The 15,992-nt window shown below is 56.1% G+C and overlaps 1 protein-coding gene across 1 annotated transcript; it reads left to right on the top strand.

The window, feature by feature from the left end:
* Window positions 1-468: 468 nt before the first annotated feature.
* On the top strand, window positions 469-15,472 carry SLC8B1 (solute carrier family 8 member B1). The gene is made up of 15 exons (XM_065417881.1): window positions 469-660; window positions 5,381-5,533; window positions 5,907-5,959; window positions 6,711-6,767; window positions 7,823-7,929; window positions 8,534-8,701; window positions 8,874-8,981; window positions 9,094-9,156; window positions 9,544-9,674; window positions 10,575-10,716; window positions 11,668-11,789; window positions 12,247-12,400; window positions 13,222-13,302; window positions 14,719-14,783; window positions 15,275-15,472. Exons 1-15 carry the CDS (start codon window positions 469-471, stop codon window positions 15,470-15,472), a joined length of 1,794 nt encoding a protein of 597 aa, XP_065273953.1.
* The last annotated feature ends 520 nt before the right edge of the window (window positions 15,473-15,992 follow it).

Below are 15,992 nucleotides of genomic sequence, written 5' to 3'. Positions count from 1 at the left end.
TGTTCAGACAGGAGCCAGCCACATTTCTTGCCATGCTGTGGCCAGGACAGTGTTGGGTGGATGGTGAGGACACGCTGCCTGTTTTACTTTCACTGTAGTTTTTTTCTTTTTCTTTTTTAAAACTTCCTTGTACTTGTTCAGCTTTGGCTCCTGCGTGGATGCTGAAAGTGGAGTTAAGGAGCTCTGCCTACGTTAGTGTCTTTGCCTTTTTCTCTCCGCCAGGGAAGCGGCGTATAAAAGAAGCCCAGGCATTGCAGCGGTAAAAAACATTCATTAGCCCCTGGGTTACTTCTCTATTTCCATCAACGGCTGAAATTGCAAAATTGACCAAGCAAACCTAGACACCCAAGGAAACAGATGTTGGAGGCGACTGCTCCAGAAAGAGAAGCTGAGGTGCCGTGATCCAAGGGCCTGGCTTTAGGGTGAGAACGAGGTGCAGTGAACCCAGACACCGTGAACTGCCTCAGGATGGCCCTAGGGCCTGTGAGCGGGAGGGCTTCCTGCATTCTGGGGGTGCTTTGGACGCTGAGCTGCGGGGCTGGTGCTTCAGGAGCCGACTCTGGATCACGGGGTGTTGGGAGCCGAATGCCCCCCCAGCTGGAAATCGGGAATGAGGCTGATGGCATCCGGTATGCCCAGCACCAGGACAGGCCTGTAGATGTAAGTATCTGAGAGCTTTGGGTACAGGGACAGTTCAGATTGACAGAGCCCTAGAAAAGTGCTAGAAAACTTCCTCAGGATGTTAAAGATCTGGGGCCAGATTCTCCGCTGGTGTAAATCAGCAGCGCTACATTGGCATCAGCGGAGAATAACTTCTAGTGCATGGCTAATACATCCCTCCCTGGGGTACCTAATGTGTCTCCTCCGGAGGAGGGAATTGCCCCAGCCGAGCATAGGGGTGGGACTGTTACAGGTCTTCACTGGGTCTCTAAAACCTGACCTATTTGTAAAGTGCTCTGAGGTGTACCGGTGGAAAGCACTAGCGAAGAGCTGGCATTATTATCCTGGTGCATCAGCCGTGCTGCACTTGGATTGCAGAGACCGTGAGAGATTAGCTGGAAGTGAGGGCAGCATTTACAGTTCCAAGACAAAACTGGGGGATGGCATTTGTGCCTGCCCCCACCCACAAGTCGCCATGGGCCAGCGAGCCGGCAGGATACCGACTGGGCACTGCCTGTGTCACATCTGTATCAGTAAGAGAAGTGAGGTCAGTGTTCATGCTTGTAAATAAATGAGTGATAGGATACAAGGGACAGGTGAGCGACCAGCCCCTGCCCACAGCCCCCCTATGGCGAGGCCTGGAGGGAAGAAAGAGCTGCCTCTGGTCAAAGCTCATTAACATATTGACCTGTCCTGCTTGATTCGCTCCCACTATCCTGCTGAGTCACCATGTGGATGTCAGATCCAGGGAGCAGCCAGCCAAGCAGAAGTTCCATTTACCGATTTGTTAGAGTGCGGTGTAAATTATGCCATGGAGTAGAGCGTTAACGAGAGGAAATGATTGAGACAGGCTGCTGGGGAGCAATGCAATTGCTTCCCAACAGCACATTAATGCTCTGGCATTAGCCATCATTGACCTGGTCATTGGAATACATCTCCATGAATTACAGGGTTATGAATTCCCCAGGCTGGCTGATGCTAGGGCAGATAGTCTAGGCCTCTAGGGGCTGTGTATCCAGCCCCTCCCTTGGCTGGATGTCCTCCCCCTCAGTGGTCCAAGGCTAGCAGTTGCAGAAATTTGCTGATCCTGTATTTTTTTTTATGCTTGTTTGGCAAGCCACAGACTTTTGCCACAGTCTTTCTGTATGTTTTTTGTCAGGAAGTTGCTCTGAAACTAGTGGTAAGTGGAAGTGACCTGTTCCTTCGTTATCAGGCGGGCGGGGGGAGTTAAGACTAGCTTTCTGTCAAGCACATGATTTTTCCAAATGTGCTAAAATCCACATGCAGACTTGGATTGTCTTGAAAATTGCTGGCTCAGGTGGGATCCAGGGTAGCATTAGTGGTCCAAATTTGAGTTCATTTGAGCCAGTCTGCTTTAAAGATCCAGCCAGTTCGAAAGAAATAAGTGAACCCCCTAACAGCAACATTTTATGGTTCTTATAACTTTTTATACAGTTAAGACACTGTGGGAGGTGCTGTGACGCAATGAGTTAGATAGTGTGGGGATGCAGGACATAGGGCATGAGTCAGATATTAGCTGTATTCTAATCTTGGGTCTGAGCTATTGGATAGTATCAACTCTAACACCCATGATTCTTCACTCTCATCTGCTGGTATAAATCATGAGCGAATCCTCTGAAATTGCTAAAGCCATATGAGCACGAGAGGAGAACTGGGGTCCTTTAGCAAGTAGTAAAAAGCAATTGTAAAGGCTGGGGTTACATGCTGCTTTTGGAGGGTATGGAGGATTAGTTTCTATAGCTGGGGGTTCCTAGAACACCCACTTCTGTAATCTCTAGGGCGTTAACATGGAAGGAAGATAGTAATCAGACTGATGGGATTAAAGTTTCTTATCTCAAGCCAGGGCCAGGCCTGAGACAGATGCTTTATGCCACTGGAAAGCACAGATCCAAGTCTAGCCCTCCGGATTTGCAAGACCATTGCCCTTTTTAAAGCTGTGCTGTTGCAGGATGGTGCTCCACAAACTCTTGGCCTTGCTGGCCGAGCACATGGCTGGAAACCCATCCAGCGCCTTACAGCTGATGCCTCCGGCTGGTTTTTGAAGATCCCCAGCAGAAACTGTCCTTGCGGAGCAGAGAGAGAGAGAGATGTGCATTCATCCTGGCCTCTCTGATGAGGAAGGACTTGGAAAGGATGCCAGCAGCATCCACAGACTTATGGGACAGTTACTTTGGGCTATCCCGTTTGGTTCAGTTCGTTAGCATCTAGCACTAGCGCAGGACTGACTGACTGTAGGCAGCCTTCCCTCCCCAGAGCAGCTAACAACAAATCAGTGTAGTTCTTCCTTTGTGGTGACGGGCCTGAGGCAGAGTGGACCGGGCATGTACTTTCTTTAGTCTTCCCGACTTCCCCCTGCGATGACATTTTCATACCAAAGACACCATGCTTCATGCAGCTCTATAAAGCCACAGAGGATGGCTTACAGGGCCAAACGTAAGGTTTGAAATGATAAAACCAGGGGTTCAAGGCCCAGCGGGGTTGACCTCGCTGCAGAGTGGCCGAGTGGATAGAGGGCTGTGAGGCAGGAGAGCTGGGTTCCATTCCTGCCTCTGACCTGCTGGGTGACCTTAAGCAAGTCAGTTCCCCTCTCTGTGCCTCAGGGCTTGTGTACATTTGAAAGGCTACAGCTGCAGCACTTCCCTGTAGACAGTCCCTGCCCAGAAGGGAGGGGTGCTCCGGTCGCTGGAGTTAATCCACCTCCCCTGGAGGCGGTAGCTAGGTCCATGAAAGAATTCTTCTGCCAACCTAACGCTGCTTACACCGAAGGTTAGGTCAATGTAACTACATCGCTCAGGGGTGTGAACCCCCTCCTCCCCCAAGCGACGTAGCTGGATCGATCTGATTTTCTAGTGGAGGCCAGCTGTCAGTTTTCCCATCTGTAAAGTGGGGCTAAAGATACTAACCTTTGGGATCTAGTGATGGGAGGAGCTAGGTAAGAGCGAAGGGTTCCCCTTTAACAGCAGGCTGCCAGTGCAGATCCAGGTGCCGTGGTGACTCACTTGTAGGCCTTCTGCCCCATTCTGACTGAACCCGGTGGCGTTGTTTCTGCCCTCACTCCTCAGGACTGCAGCAAGCCTGTAAATTATAGATGAATCAAACTGATCTGTGACTGGCTGCTCCCCGCGTGTGTGGGAATGCAGTCAGGCCAGGCAGTGCTGGGCCTGCCCAACTGGGCACAGTACCTGGGTGTTTCTGAGTTGGGATCAGATGATTAACGATGCCGGCATTGTATTTAAATGGTGAATAACGAGGCTGGGAGGTTAACGCCCTGGTCACCTTGATCTTTGTGCTGGAATTTCTGGCTGGATGCAGGCTCTCAGCACAGCTGTGCCTGGATGATCCTGTCTCCATTGAGGACTTTCTAACCCAGCAGGTCTCTAGGCGGCACAGTGGTTAACACACCAGCAGCCGGGCAGGCTGCACTCATGTCACAATGTCAAACTCCTGGCTTTCCCTCAGTCGCACATCATCTCCCAAAGGGGCATTGCGTGCTCCAGGCTAGGCAAAACCACCCCAGCATGTCCCATGCTCACACTCTCCACTGATGTGCGAAGAGGGGGGAGCACGCCCTGCCCCTACCTGGTGCTGCCCAAAGGGCTGCCCTAGAGATACTCAATGTGTTCTGGCTGGCACAACGGTCCTTCAGAGAGAGCGAGAGAGAGTGTGTGAGTGTAAAATAATCCCATGAGCCAGTGCTGGAAGAATTTAAGAAATTCCTCCACCCAGACAAGGGCTCGGAGAGTGAAAAATTCTCATCAGGACCAGTCTGCCCTAGAAATACCATGATGTCGGGGAACCCAACTGCAGCTCAATTGCCCCCCTCGCCTAGTTACAGACCTGGCTCCTTTCTCTGGCGTATATGACCAACACCTATTCAGGGTGGTGCTCTGTCCCCCTAGGGATTGTCTTTCCTTTCTGGGTTTGTACAGCACCTAGCGCAAGGGAGTCCTGATCCATGACTCGGATAGCTCCTAGGCACTATCATAATACAAATAATAAATCATAACCAATGAGCCTCTGCTGCTGGTAAGATTCAGAGGTCCCCAGTTTGATCCCTGCTGCCGGTGAAGTGTTCTCACGTGCTGTGCCTTCGCTGGAGCTAGGCTGAACCAAAGGGGCAAAAAGGGGAACCTGTAATTCTCCGTAGAGGTGCAGCTCCACAGGTGGCAGCAAGGATGGGAGAAGTGGGGTTTTAATTAGGGCTTTTCACCACATGCTCTGGGCAGCATTAGACAAATGCTGGAGCCTGAAACTGAGGCCCAGAAAGAGGAAGTGACTTGCCCAAAGTCACCTAGGAGGTTAGAGTCAGAGCCAGGAATAGAACCCAGGTTTCCTGAGCTGCAAGCCAGTGCCCTACCCACTAGGCCATGCTGCCTCTTAAGTGGTGGAATCTCCTTTCTTAGAGGTTTTTAAGGTCAGGCTTGACAAAGCCCTGGCTGGGATGATTTAGTTGGGAATTGGTCCTGCTTTGAGCAGGAGGTTGGACTAGATACCTCCTGAGGCCCCTTCCAACCCTGATATTCTATGATTCTAAGTGTAATGCTAGGGGGCAACAAACACCATCCTGCAGCCATTTACCTACTAGCTCAGAGTGCCCAGGCGGCCTGCCAGCCTGCTTTTCAGGGTAGGCCGTAGCTGCACCCTGGCTTTCCAGGGCGTGTTGCTGGCGCTTGGCTTGTGACTCCTCCTCTGTTGGCAGTGCTGGGAAGTGCGGACCCAGAACAGCTCCAAGTGGTGCCACTTCATCCAGACCAACCCGGACTGCCAAATGGACAGTGGCTTCCTCAACTACCTGAACGGGGTCTTCTGCGTCTTCCCCTCGGGGCTGCTGCCGCTGGTGGTGACCTTATACGTAAGGATCAGCGGGCGGGGAGGCCCTGCAGGGAGGGGTTGAGGGACGGTTGTGAAGGGAGATCTGGAGGGAGGAAGTGACTCACCGACTGGCAAGGCGGTGGCGAGTGTTACAGACAGACAGGGCATTACACACCATGGTGTGACCTGGCCCCTCGCCCTATGGACACCCGGGGGGAGCAGGGAGAGGCACAAGGAGAGGCTCCGAAAGTGCTGGGTCCAGCTAAGTGGCAAACATTAGCAGCTTCTTCCTGCCCCTTTTCTCCTGCTGCTGTTTTTTTGGGGGGGGGGGAATTACCCAGAAGTCCCTGGGTTTCATCTTTGCCCCTGTCCCCCGTCCTGCCCTTTGCTAATTTGACGTTGGCTTGTTGCAGGCGCTCTGGCTGCTGTATCTGTTCCTCATCCTGGGAGTGACAGCTGAGAAGTTGTGAGTAGCTGCTCGGCCCGGTTCCTCTCCCCAGCGGGAGCGGGGTGCTGCTGGCAGAGAACTCCCCCGGCCCGGACAGCTTCACTTCTCGGTCTAGCCAAGGCCAAGGCCCGAACAGGGCTAGCAACTGACACATTCTAGTGGCCGGCAGGGTGGTTACATTCCCTGTAACCCCTACCCTGGATGCTGTAATGGCAAGAGCTGCCACGAACCCTCATTCCCCAGGCACGGGCCCCCTTCGTGGTGCGCCTCCATCTGCCAGAGAGAGGGATGGCAGATCTGTGCTCTACAACATCTGACTCCTCTCTCAGGAGTCACCTACAGAGCCGGGGGCTCCTAATCTAAGAAGTCACAAACCAAATGAGGTTGATGGGCTCTGTGGAGGACCCTCGTGGATGTTGGTTTGCACTTAAGATGCAGGGGGGGCTGCAGGTTAGGACTGAGGGGCATCGACAGAGCTGGGGGTGGAGGGAGGCTAGGACTGGAGTAACGGGGGTAGGGTGTGTGGGGGGGGAAAGGACTGGAGTAACGGGGGTAGGGTGTGTGGGGGGGGAAGTCTGTGCAGTGGGGTGCAGGAACTTTCCACAGCACCTTGTCTACACCTCACTGGTTCCAGCCAGGGTCACCAGCCCCTGCCTGGCCCCAGACTTGGCATTCACTTGCTGCTAAACGCAGACTGGATTGTCCCCGCGCTGGCTCCAGGATTTATGAATCGTTTGATTGTACCTGCTTGTGTCTTCTCTCTCTCCAGCTTCTGCCCCAACTTATCTGCGATCTCCACCCATCTGAGACTGGCCCACAACGTAGCAGTATCCTTCTGTGTCCCGGGGCACGCATGGTGGGAGAACTGATCTTTCTGTGGGCTGTGGGGGTGGGGAAGCCAGCGAGGACCAGCTTCAAACACAGAGCAACACCACCACCATGGAGGAAGCTCGTGAGGAAGTGAAACGTGCTGGGAATGGACTGAGCGGGAGGTAGTGGGAGACCAGCCCTGGCACTGCTGAGTTATGGGCAAGGGGGGCATTCGTGCCAGGGCTGTGCTGGAAGGGGCCACCTGGCCAAAGCCAAGAGCTATTCGATACATTTTCCAAGCTGTGGAAATGATTGTTTGCGGAGAGCCCATTAGAATATTAACCTTCATTACCTGGGCTAGCCAGCCACTAGCCCAAGGACAAACCTCTGAGCCAAGAGCTGGTATGTAAGAGTGGAAAAGAGCCTCCGTGAGTCCAGGTGCAATGAGGTCGTGGCTGCTATTCACCCTCCATTGCAAAGAGTTCAGAGGTCTACGGCTGAGCTAGCGTAAGGGGGCAGGGGATTTGCAAAAGCCCTCAGTGCTGGTCTGACTAACTCTGCTCCCGGTGAAGCCAGGGGGAGTTTTGCCCTGGACTTCAATGGAAGCAGATCTAGGTCAGCGCTTTCCAGACTCTCATGCACTATTGTAGAGCCAGGCCAGGGGCCGTGTGGCTCTGATCGCTGTGGCAGTGTCACGCTCCGGTCCCCTGCACTAGCTTCCATCCAGAGACATATTTCCCAAAGGAGGGCCGCAGCATTAGCCCCATTTTACAGAAGGGGTAACTGAGGCACAGAAGTCACTTGCCCGGGGTCACCCAGTATGCTAGTGACAGTGTGGGGAGTGCAACCTGGAGCTCCTGATTCCCAGTCCAGTGTGCTACACGCTAGATCAGACTGCCTCTCAGCTGTGCTCCCCCAGTGGGAATTCCTCGGGAAGGGCCCGGATTGCTGGAGCAGGCAACGGCGCTCCTGCAGGCCTGGGTCTGGCTTGCCTGCATGTGGTGGGAGCGAGGGCGGGGAATAGAGTGGAGACGGTGAAGTGTCAGCCCTTCCTTGACGTTCTCCTCTCCATGGCGTCACCTTCCTGGCCTTTGGGAACGGCGCGCCCGATGTCTTCAGTGCTGTGGTGGCGTTCTCCGACCCCCGGACTGCCGGGCTGGCTATCGGCGCTCTCTTTGGTAGGGAACAGCACCTCCCCCTCCCCTAGGACCCCCAGCGGGCCCAGCCATAGCTCGGCAGTCCCTCTCCGTGCACGTCTCCTCCCTCCACTGCCCATGGCTCAGCTTCCTTCCTGGGGGGTTTTCTCCCTGGGTCTGTTCCAGGCCCGATGGTTTCATAGCACCAGCCCGCGGCATGGTGCCTTGCTAACCAACTCTCCCTCGCCCCCAGCATCTTGGCATAGACTATCCTTACATGTTGGGCATGGTGTCCTGACTTCCATCCCCCCAGCCCCACTCTCCAGTAGACGGGGTGGCCTCCTCTGAGATCATTGGTGCTGATGCAGGGCGTGGCCAGGAGGAGGTGCTGTAGGGGCAGAGTGCCTGTCAGCTCCTTGCTCTGACGGGTCTGGTCCCCCGAGGCAGCAGGAACTTGGCGGTGGCTTTGCAACCCAGTCCCTCTGCCCTGGGCTTGATGCCAGGTGTGTTCCATTCTCCAGCTGCCCACCCGCAGACTTGCCAGTGCAGCAGGAAGTGGCCAGCGGCTCAGTGCCAGGGAGCCGGGGGGAGGGGGTCTCCTGCCAGCTGCCCAGCGGTGCTGACTTGGCCCCATTTGTGTTCACAGGCGCGGGCGTGTTTGTGACCACAGTGGTGGCCGGCGGGATCGCCCTGCTCAAGCCCTTCACGGTGGCCTCCAGGCCGTTCCTCAGGGATGCCGTCTTCTACATGGTGGCCGTGTTCCTGACCTTCACAATGCTGTACTTCCGGAGGATCACCCTGGCGGGGGCGCTGAGTAAGTCACCGGCCTGCAGCAGGCAGATCTGGCGGGGCAGGGAGCCAGTGGCAATAACCACCACCAGGGGGAGCGCAAGGGGGCGGCTGGCGGAGGGTAAGATCCTGTGGCTGAGGGGGGCGGCGTGGACGGGGGAGGCTGAGAGTGAAGCTATTTCCCCCTCTCTGGCCAGGCTACCTCGGGCTGTACATCTTCTACGTTCTGACAGTCGTGATCTGCACCTGGATTCACAGGAGGCAGCGTGGGGAAGGGTTGTCCCCTGCCGGCTCCGGCCAGCCAGGTAAGGGAGCTGCCATGCAGGGGACCCACCAGGCCTCTTGGGTCCCCACAAACCACTCACGGTCTCGAGCTCCTTCAACATACCCACCTCCCCCTTCTCTCGTCTCCTCCAGAGCGTGCATCCGACCCGGAAGATGAGGATTCCCTCTCCTCCAGCGGTCACAGTGGGGAGTACGGTAGGTCTTTTCCTGGCTAGCTGGGGCCAAGCGGGACATGCTCAGCATTGTCCACCTCCATCATCATGAGTAGGCCAAGTGGGCTGTGAGCATCTGCGCTACTTCAGTGGCTCCCCGGTTGGCCATGCTTGTGCTCAGTCAGGGGGAAGCCTGGGGCTCGGTGAACAGGGAGAATGGATTTTTCTTACGTGTCAGGCCAGAGCTGGGCTGAGGAACGAGCGCCTACACCCATGTCCCCAAAGGGGCTGATCACACACCGATCCCCTTGGCAAACCTTGGGCAGAAGAAGAGACTCCCAGGGATGTAGGGAGTAGCTCCAGCAGGGGCCTTCTAGTCTGTGAAGCTTAAGAAACCCAGCCCAGCTCAGCCTTTGTGCCTCTCTTGCAGAGGAGGAATACCGGCCCCTGCTCCCCTCCGAGGAGGGGACTCTACAGATCCTGACCAAGTCCGTGAACCCTCTGGATCGCAGGAAGTGGAGGAGGAAATCCTGCTACTGGAGATTCCTCAAGGTTTTCAAGGTGCCTTGGTCGCAGCCCCTTGTTACTCCTCTAGCGCGTGGGGCGGGAAGCTGGGCTTGGGGTGCAGTCTGGGGCGTGCCGTAGACATGGGACACCCAAGAAACAGAACATCCTTGCTGCTGATACAAACAGGTCCCCTCTCTCGTTCTGCCAGCCCACTCCCAATGGGGGTAGAGAATCATCCTAGGTCTCCCTTCAGCACAGGTTGGGGACCAACCTTTCAGAGTGCAGTGCGTGAAGGTTGCACGCTCGAGCGATCTGGCTGAGCTGTCAGGAGCCTGCTACGATGCATCCCTGGAGCAGCGTGCCCTGTATCTGCTGGACATGAACGTAGGGTTGCTGGTCCAGTAGGCAAATCTCTCAGAGCTGGCCTGGATGTGAACTGGGGATAGAAGTGAAGGCTCCCGGCTCCCATCATCCACCAGTCGCTTTCTAAGGCCTCACCCCACATCCACCGGCGAAGTGTCCGGGTCACTCTCCAGGAGCCTGGCTGGGTCCCCCAGGGCTGCACTGAGCTCTTCAAACTTCTTAGCTGAGAGAACTCTCCAGGCAGGGGAAAGCCAAGTGCAGAAGTCGCAGCCTAAACAGTGAAACTTGGGTACGTAAAGGGAGGCAGCACAAATCCATGGTTGGGCACCTCCGTAAATGGCCTGTTTTCAAAAAGGGAGGGCTCTGAGAACAGGCCAGCACCAGGCCGGCAGGGATCGGCCTTTGAAAATGTTGGCCAGTGTTTCTGTGGGGATCTGCTGGGGCCACACGAGAACTCTCCCCACAAACCTCTGGCTTTGGAGAGCGGGAGTTCTGCGAGGCTGGGGTCCGCGTGGAGAAGGCTGCTCTCTAAAGCCCACCTGCAAGTTGAACCCCATATAAGCTGCCTCCTTGGGGGCGGTGTCTTCCCAGATGCCGGTGGAGTTTGTGATGCTGCTCACGGTGCCTGTGGTGGATCCCGATCAGGAGGACCACAACTGGAAGAGACCTCTCAACTGCCTGCACCTGATCACCAGTCCCTTGGTCTGCATCCTCACGCTGAAATCTGGTGCCTGTAAGAACCTGGCGTGCTCCCAGCAGTACCCCCTTGGCAGAGCCCTGGTCCCATGGCCATAGGCAGTGCAGCTCGCCTGGCTTTGCAGCTGGGATCGAAGGGAGCAAGCTCAGCGGCTGCACTGCGTGTCTGGGGCCAAGGCCGTGGAGCGATCGCTCAGGAAGTCTAGGCATTGCTCCACTGATCCTCAGGCCGCTGGGCTCACTTCCCTCTTGTGGGGACGGGGTGGGCAGGAGGAAGATGGGTAAGATCAGTGATAGAACCTCTCGAGTCCCAGCTTCTGCTGGGTGCCGCTCGGCCTCTCTCAGCTGTGAGCTAGAGGAACTGAGCATTGTGCTGGGGGCTGCCAGGAGAGCAGAGAGACTGTTTGCTCTGCTGGGGTAGGGGGAAAAAAAAAAAAAAAAAAAATCAAGATGAGAGGTTTTAGCCCAAGATGTCCCCAATCTAGTATAGTTGTGCACTGTTTCTATCAGCACTGTTCCTCCCCCCCCCAACCCACCCAGAGGTGGCTGCATTTCAGTGCTGGGGGGGAAATCCTCAGCTGCTGTACAGCTGGTATATTTGGCTTTGCTGCAGCTGCTCTGACCACCCCCACCCATGCTGGTGGTGTTGGGGGAAGAGGTGGGGTGAGTGCGGCGTGCACTGTGCTCTGGCAGTCCTCACCAGCAGAATTGCCCCTCAGGGGCCAGAACAAGTTCTTAGGCTAATTTAACTTGTATGAAGGATCCTAACCAGCCACAGGTTCGGGGGCTTGGAGCCCCCTGGCAGCCCATCCTTGAGCTCAATTGAGGACCGAGACCCCGCTTTCTTCCATGGGTTCCTGGTGGGTCCCTCTGTGGTCTGAGGGGCAGTTGGTGCCCACCTTGCCCAGTTGGGCATCAGGCTTTCCCAGCACCGGGACGTGCTGATCCTCACCGTGGCTTTCTCTCTCCCTCCCCACCCCCCGTGCAGATGGGCTGTATAAAATCCAGGGGGTCTTCCCAGTCTGGGGCCTGGGAATCCTGATTGGTGCTTTCCTGGCTGCTATTGTCTTCTGCACTACAAAGAACGAGGAGCCGCCCAAGTATCACTGTGTAAGGACCCCTAGCATCACAGCCTCCATCCGCCGCTCCCTGCCCGTCCGCTCTGTGGCCGAGGGGGACTCCTCCCCTCCCTTCAGGTCTATGGCCACAGGGACCCCGCCCCTCCCCACCCTTCAGCTCTGTGGCCACGAGGACCCCACCCCGGCCCATCTGCCCCTCTCCACCCAGCCCATGTCTGGGAAGAGCCACAGGCCATCGAGTGCCTGGGGCCTGGCTCATGTTCTGGCTGCCTGAGGAGAAAGCCAGGCTGGGACGGGACCCCAGCCTAACTGTGAGGCAATGCTAGCTGGTGAACTGCCCCTTGAGAGAGGGAGGGAGGGAGCCAGCCAGGCTATGCCCCAGTGCTGTGGTGAGGAGGACATTACAGAGCTGCCCCAGAGGCTTTTCCACACAGCCTGGAGGCACTGATCTCAGTGTGGCCCTGCTCGCTCTCTCTCTCTCCTGGCAGGTGTTCGCCTTCCTGGGTTTCTTGGCCAGCGCCCTGTGGATTAACGCAGTCGCCACGGAGGTGGTCAACATCCTGCGGACCTTAGGCGTGGTCTTCCAGCTGAGCAACACGGTGCTGGGCCTGACGCTGCTGGCCTGGGGGAACAGCATCGGTGGTGAGCGGATCCAGGCGCGCGCAGAGAGGCGGATTTCCCAGCGCAGGCTGGCTGGCTCTGGAGCCAGGGGCAGGCCAAGCAGCAGGGACTTTAATCTGCGTCCAACGTGTAGTCAGCCATGTCCAAACCCCGGCACAGTGACCTTGGCAGCGGGTGTGGGGGGAGGACAACACGTGCCCCTCTGTTCTCCAGCGGGAGGACGTGGTGGGTGAAGCTTGGAGTTCATGCCTCCCAGTGGCAGTATCTTTGTGGCTTCCATTGCCGCCGTTCCACCAAGAGCAGCCGCCAGCTGATTTGCACACACGTGGCATCCTTAATAGAGCACGTCCCCTTCAGTCCCACCACCGATTCCCCATAGCACATATCATGCTGCAGGGTATGAAGGCTGCCATGTATTGGGAAATCCAGGACTTTGCCACTGTATTGATCTCGCTGCTCTTGATGGTGGTAGCTACGTGGTGGCATTTCCAGCAGGAGGTTACAGCAGGGAAGCAGCTTCCAGTGCTACAGACCACTTAGCCTGTGTCCTCTGCTTGTCTCCACGGAGGTGCCAGGGCTTCATTCCCAGCAGGCTGTGCCAACTCATGCACGAGAGTCAGGCTTTGGATACACACCGTCCTCTGTGCAGCATGGCTGGGACTGCATGGCTGAGGAGGGAGCTAGTCCTCAACCACAAAAGCATCCAAATCCCACTTAGGGACACCTCAAAAGAAGCCCAGCTCTAGAGATGGAGCCTTCCTCACGCTGGGTCTCAGGAGCTTAGAGGTTGCTGTCTGCACCACTGGCGCATGCAGACGACGTTTGTTGTTCTTCCTTTGCAGACACTTTCTCGGACCTCACCATGGCGCGGCACGGATACCCCCGCATGGCCTTCTCTGCTTGCTTTGGGGGCATCATCTTCAGTATCCTTTCAAGCTTGAGCTCCTTTGGGCAATTGCTAAATCAGGCAGCATGGCCTAGTGGATAGAGCTCTGGACTGGGCCGCAGCAATACCGGGTTCTGTTCACAGTTCTGTCACTGACCTGCTGGGTGACTTTGGGCAAGTCTCCGTGCCTCTATTTCCCCATCTGTAAAACGGGGATAACAATACTGCAAAGCGCTTTGAGAGCGGATAAAAGCTAGGTGTTATTAAACTTGTGCCCAGGGATTTTCCTCTGCACAACAGTTTACAACTCCCTGTTTTTTCCATCTAGCTGTGTAGCTACAGGGGTCAGGATCACAGACTGGTGCAGACCCCACACTCGTCTCTTAGGAGCGTGTAGCTCTGCATGCTGACACGTATAGAAGCCCCATGCAACTGCAGTTGGTCCAGGACCCCTCACAGGAGGTGTGATTGTGGGTAGGGTGGCTGGATGCACGAGCCCTCTGTTGCCAGAGTGAAGACTAGGTTAGGAAGGAGGTTTGGGGGGGGGGGGGGGGGATGTATGATTGAGGCACATTGGCAGAGCTGTGCCGAGGAAACTTACATGGACTCTGCCTGGTGTTAGCATGGGCTTAGCTTTGATTTTTAGTGCAATGACCCACCCGCCATCCCTGCCCAACAGTCACAAACCGAGCCAATCGTCAATCACAGATTAAGTCGGACTTAGAACTTCAGGTTTTCAGTGTGCCACGCAGACCGTTCACCCTCGCGGTATCCATGGCCAGTAGGCAGCAGTGGCCATACTGCACAGACGGGAAAATGGGGAGGGGGGGGTGGAAAAGAGGAAAGAGAGAGATTGTGACTTGGCCCAAGCCACATGGCAAATTAGTGCCAAGGGCAGGATTAGACCCCAGGAGTTCCTGGCACCCAGGCCCTAGGTTTCCCCTGGCTGTGTTGAAAGAGACACATTCAGCACCTGCTTTTGCTGGCAGCCTTCCACGAGGCAGCCCCCTCGGCGATCAGGGATTCTGGCTAGGAAAGGAAAACCAGGCTCAACAGAGCCCATTTGCCTAGGGGAGGAACGTGTGCACCCCAGGAGGAGCCATCTGGACCCAGCACTAGAGGTGCCCTTTTTTACTCCTGCTCAGTTCATCTCTCAGGAAGTTGTAGGGTCCCCCATCATGGTAGCAGCTGAGAGCTGGGGGGCGGCCGGCCGGTAGCCAGGTCTCAGCCATTTGCAGGCCCTGGATTGTAGGACTCTGGGGGGAAACAAGCCCTTTCTCCAGGGAATCAGGGCCGACAGGCCTCAGCTGTCTGTTCCTTCCCTCCTTCGCCAGGATAGACTGGTCAAGCCCATGTCTCACCAGACAATCCAGCTGTTTGTTGGCCCACTTTTGCCCCCTAGTGGCTAGTTCCATTTCCTGCAGGGTTTTCTTTTCCCTGAGCCTGGCCGCAGATATGCTGGTGGGAGTGGGACTGGGCTGTTTGCTGCAGATGACAAGCAGCCAACTGGCAGTAAAGGTAGGGCTGTCTCTCGCCGACTTCATGCTCCTCCTGTGCTCCAGGGAGTTGGCTTGTCTTGCTTTTACTCACCTGCTCTGAGCAGGGTTAGATGATGCACTGGCTTAAACAACCAATGTCCATGTTACAGCTTCCACTACTGTGCTGGTAAATGGTCGCTTTGAATTTTTCCCCGTGTAGCCGTACGCTGGGGGTGAACACCCATCGCTTTACAGTGGGAGCTGTGCGTGAAGACACAGCTGAGAGGAGGGAGAGACTATTTCCACAGGTAGAGCGGTGGGCCCCTCATTGGAGACAAGGATTATCCTGGCCCTTTTAGGATTTACTTCGGGAACCCTTGTTCTTGGAGTCTCAGGAGGGCACCTATTTCTGGCAGGTGGCTCCTGGCTGTACAAGGTTGGCTGGAGGTATAGAAACCCAGAGTGCTGATGCACTGGCCCCTGAAGTAACCACGTGGCACCAAGAATTAACTCTCCCCTTTCCCTTCTCAGCTGGAGCTGGATGGTCTTCTGGTCTGGATTCTGGCTGGAGCACTGGGGCTGAGTCTGGTCTTTTCCTTCATATCAGTGCCGGCTCAGTGCTTCCAGCTGGGCCGAGGGTACGGGGTCTGCCTCCTCCTCTACTACCTGGCCTTCCTCACGGTAGCTTTGCTGACGGAGTTCAAGGTGATCCAGCTCCCCGCCCCCTGACAGCATCGCCGCCGGACGCCATCTTGTCTCTTAGCACCTCTGGCGAGAATGGTGGGAGCGGGGTGACGAGCCTGCAGGGCTTGGACCAACCTGCTGATGGTGAAGGGGCAAGAGGCGACAGTGGGCTGGCCAGATGCAGGAGAGCAACTGGCATGAGACTTTCCACATTCGCTGGCTGGGCCAGTTCTATTCCCAATGAATCACTGAAGGACATGCCATCGGGAGGGGAGGGAGACGGAGCTCCCTTCCTGGCGAGCACAGCTCTGGACACGTATCCATTTCTCTACGCTGAAGGCATTATGACAATTGGAACTTCCCACCTGGAGGGCGCGTGCTTTGGATCCTGTACACTAAGGTTCCCGTGACCCTGCCGCCCCAGGAAAGGAAACTGGAGCGGCAGGAGTTGAGGCTACATTGCTGCTCGGTTTAGACATCCTCTGGCCCAGGGGCTATCCAGCCAAATGAGATGTCAACCCTGGGCTGCCGGGACTTCGTCCCTGGGACTCCACTGCCAGTATTA

Source organism: Emys orbicularis, chromosome 16, assembly GCF_028017835.1.
Source record: "Emys orbicularis isolate rEmyOrb1 chromosome 16, rEmyOrb1.hap1, whole genome shotgun sequence".
NCBI lineage: Eukaryota > Metazoa > Chordata > Testudines > Emydidae > Emys > Emys orbicularis.
The sequence above is the reverse complement of the archived record's forward strand: the minus strand, read 5'-3'. Positions and strand labels throughout refer to the sequence as shown.

What these genes read in the sequence shown, in the direction of transcription:
- SLC8B1 (XM_065417881.1), top strand. Translation starts at nt 469, where the DNA reads ATGGCCCTAGGGCCTGTGAGCGGGAGGGCTTCCTGCATTCTGGGGGTG. An exon ending in GGCTATCGGCGCTCTCTTTG is followed by an intron (nt 7,930 to 8,533) that starts GTAGGGAACAGC and finishes TTGTGTTCACAG; the next exon opens with GCGCGGGCGTGTTTGTGACC. An exon ending in CTGGGGGAACAGCATCGGTG is followed by an intron (nt 12,401 to 13,221) that starts GTGAGCGGATCC and finishes CTTCCTTTGCAG; the next exon opens with ACACTTTCTCGGACCTCACC.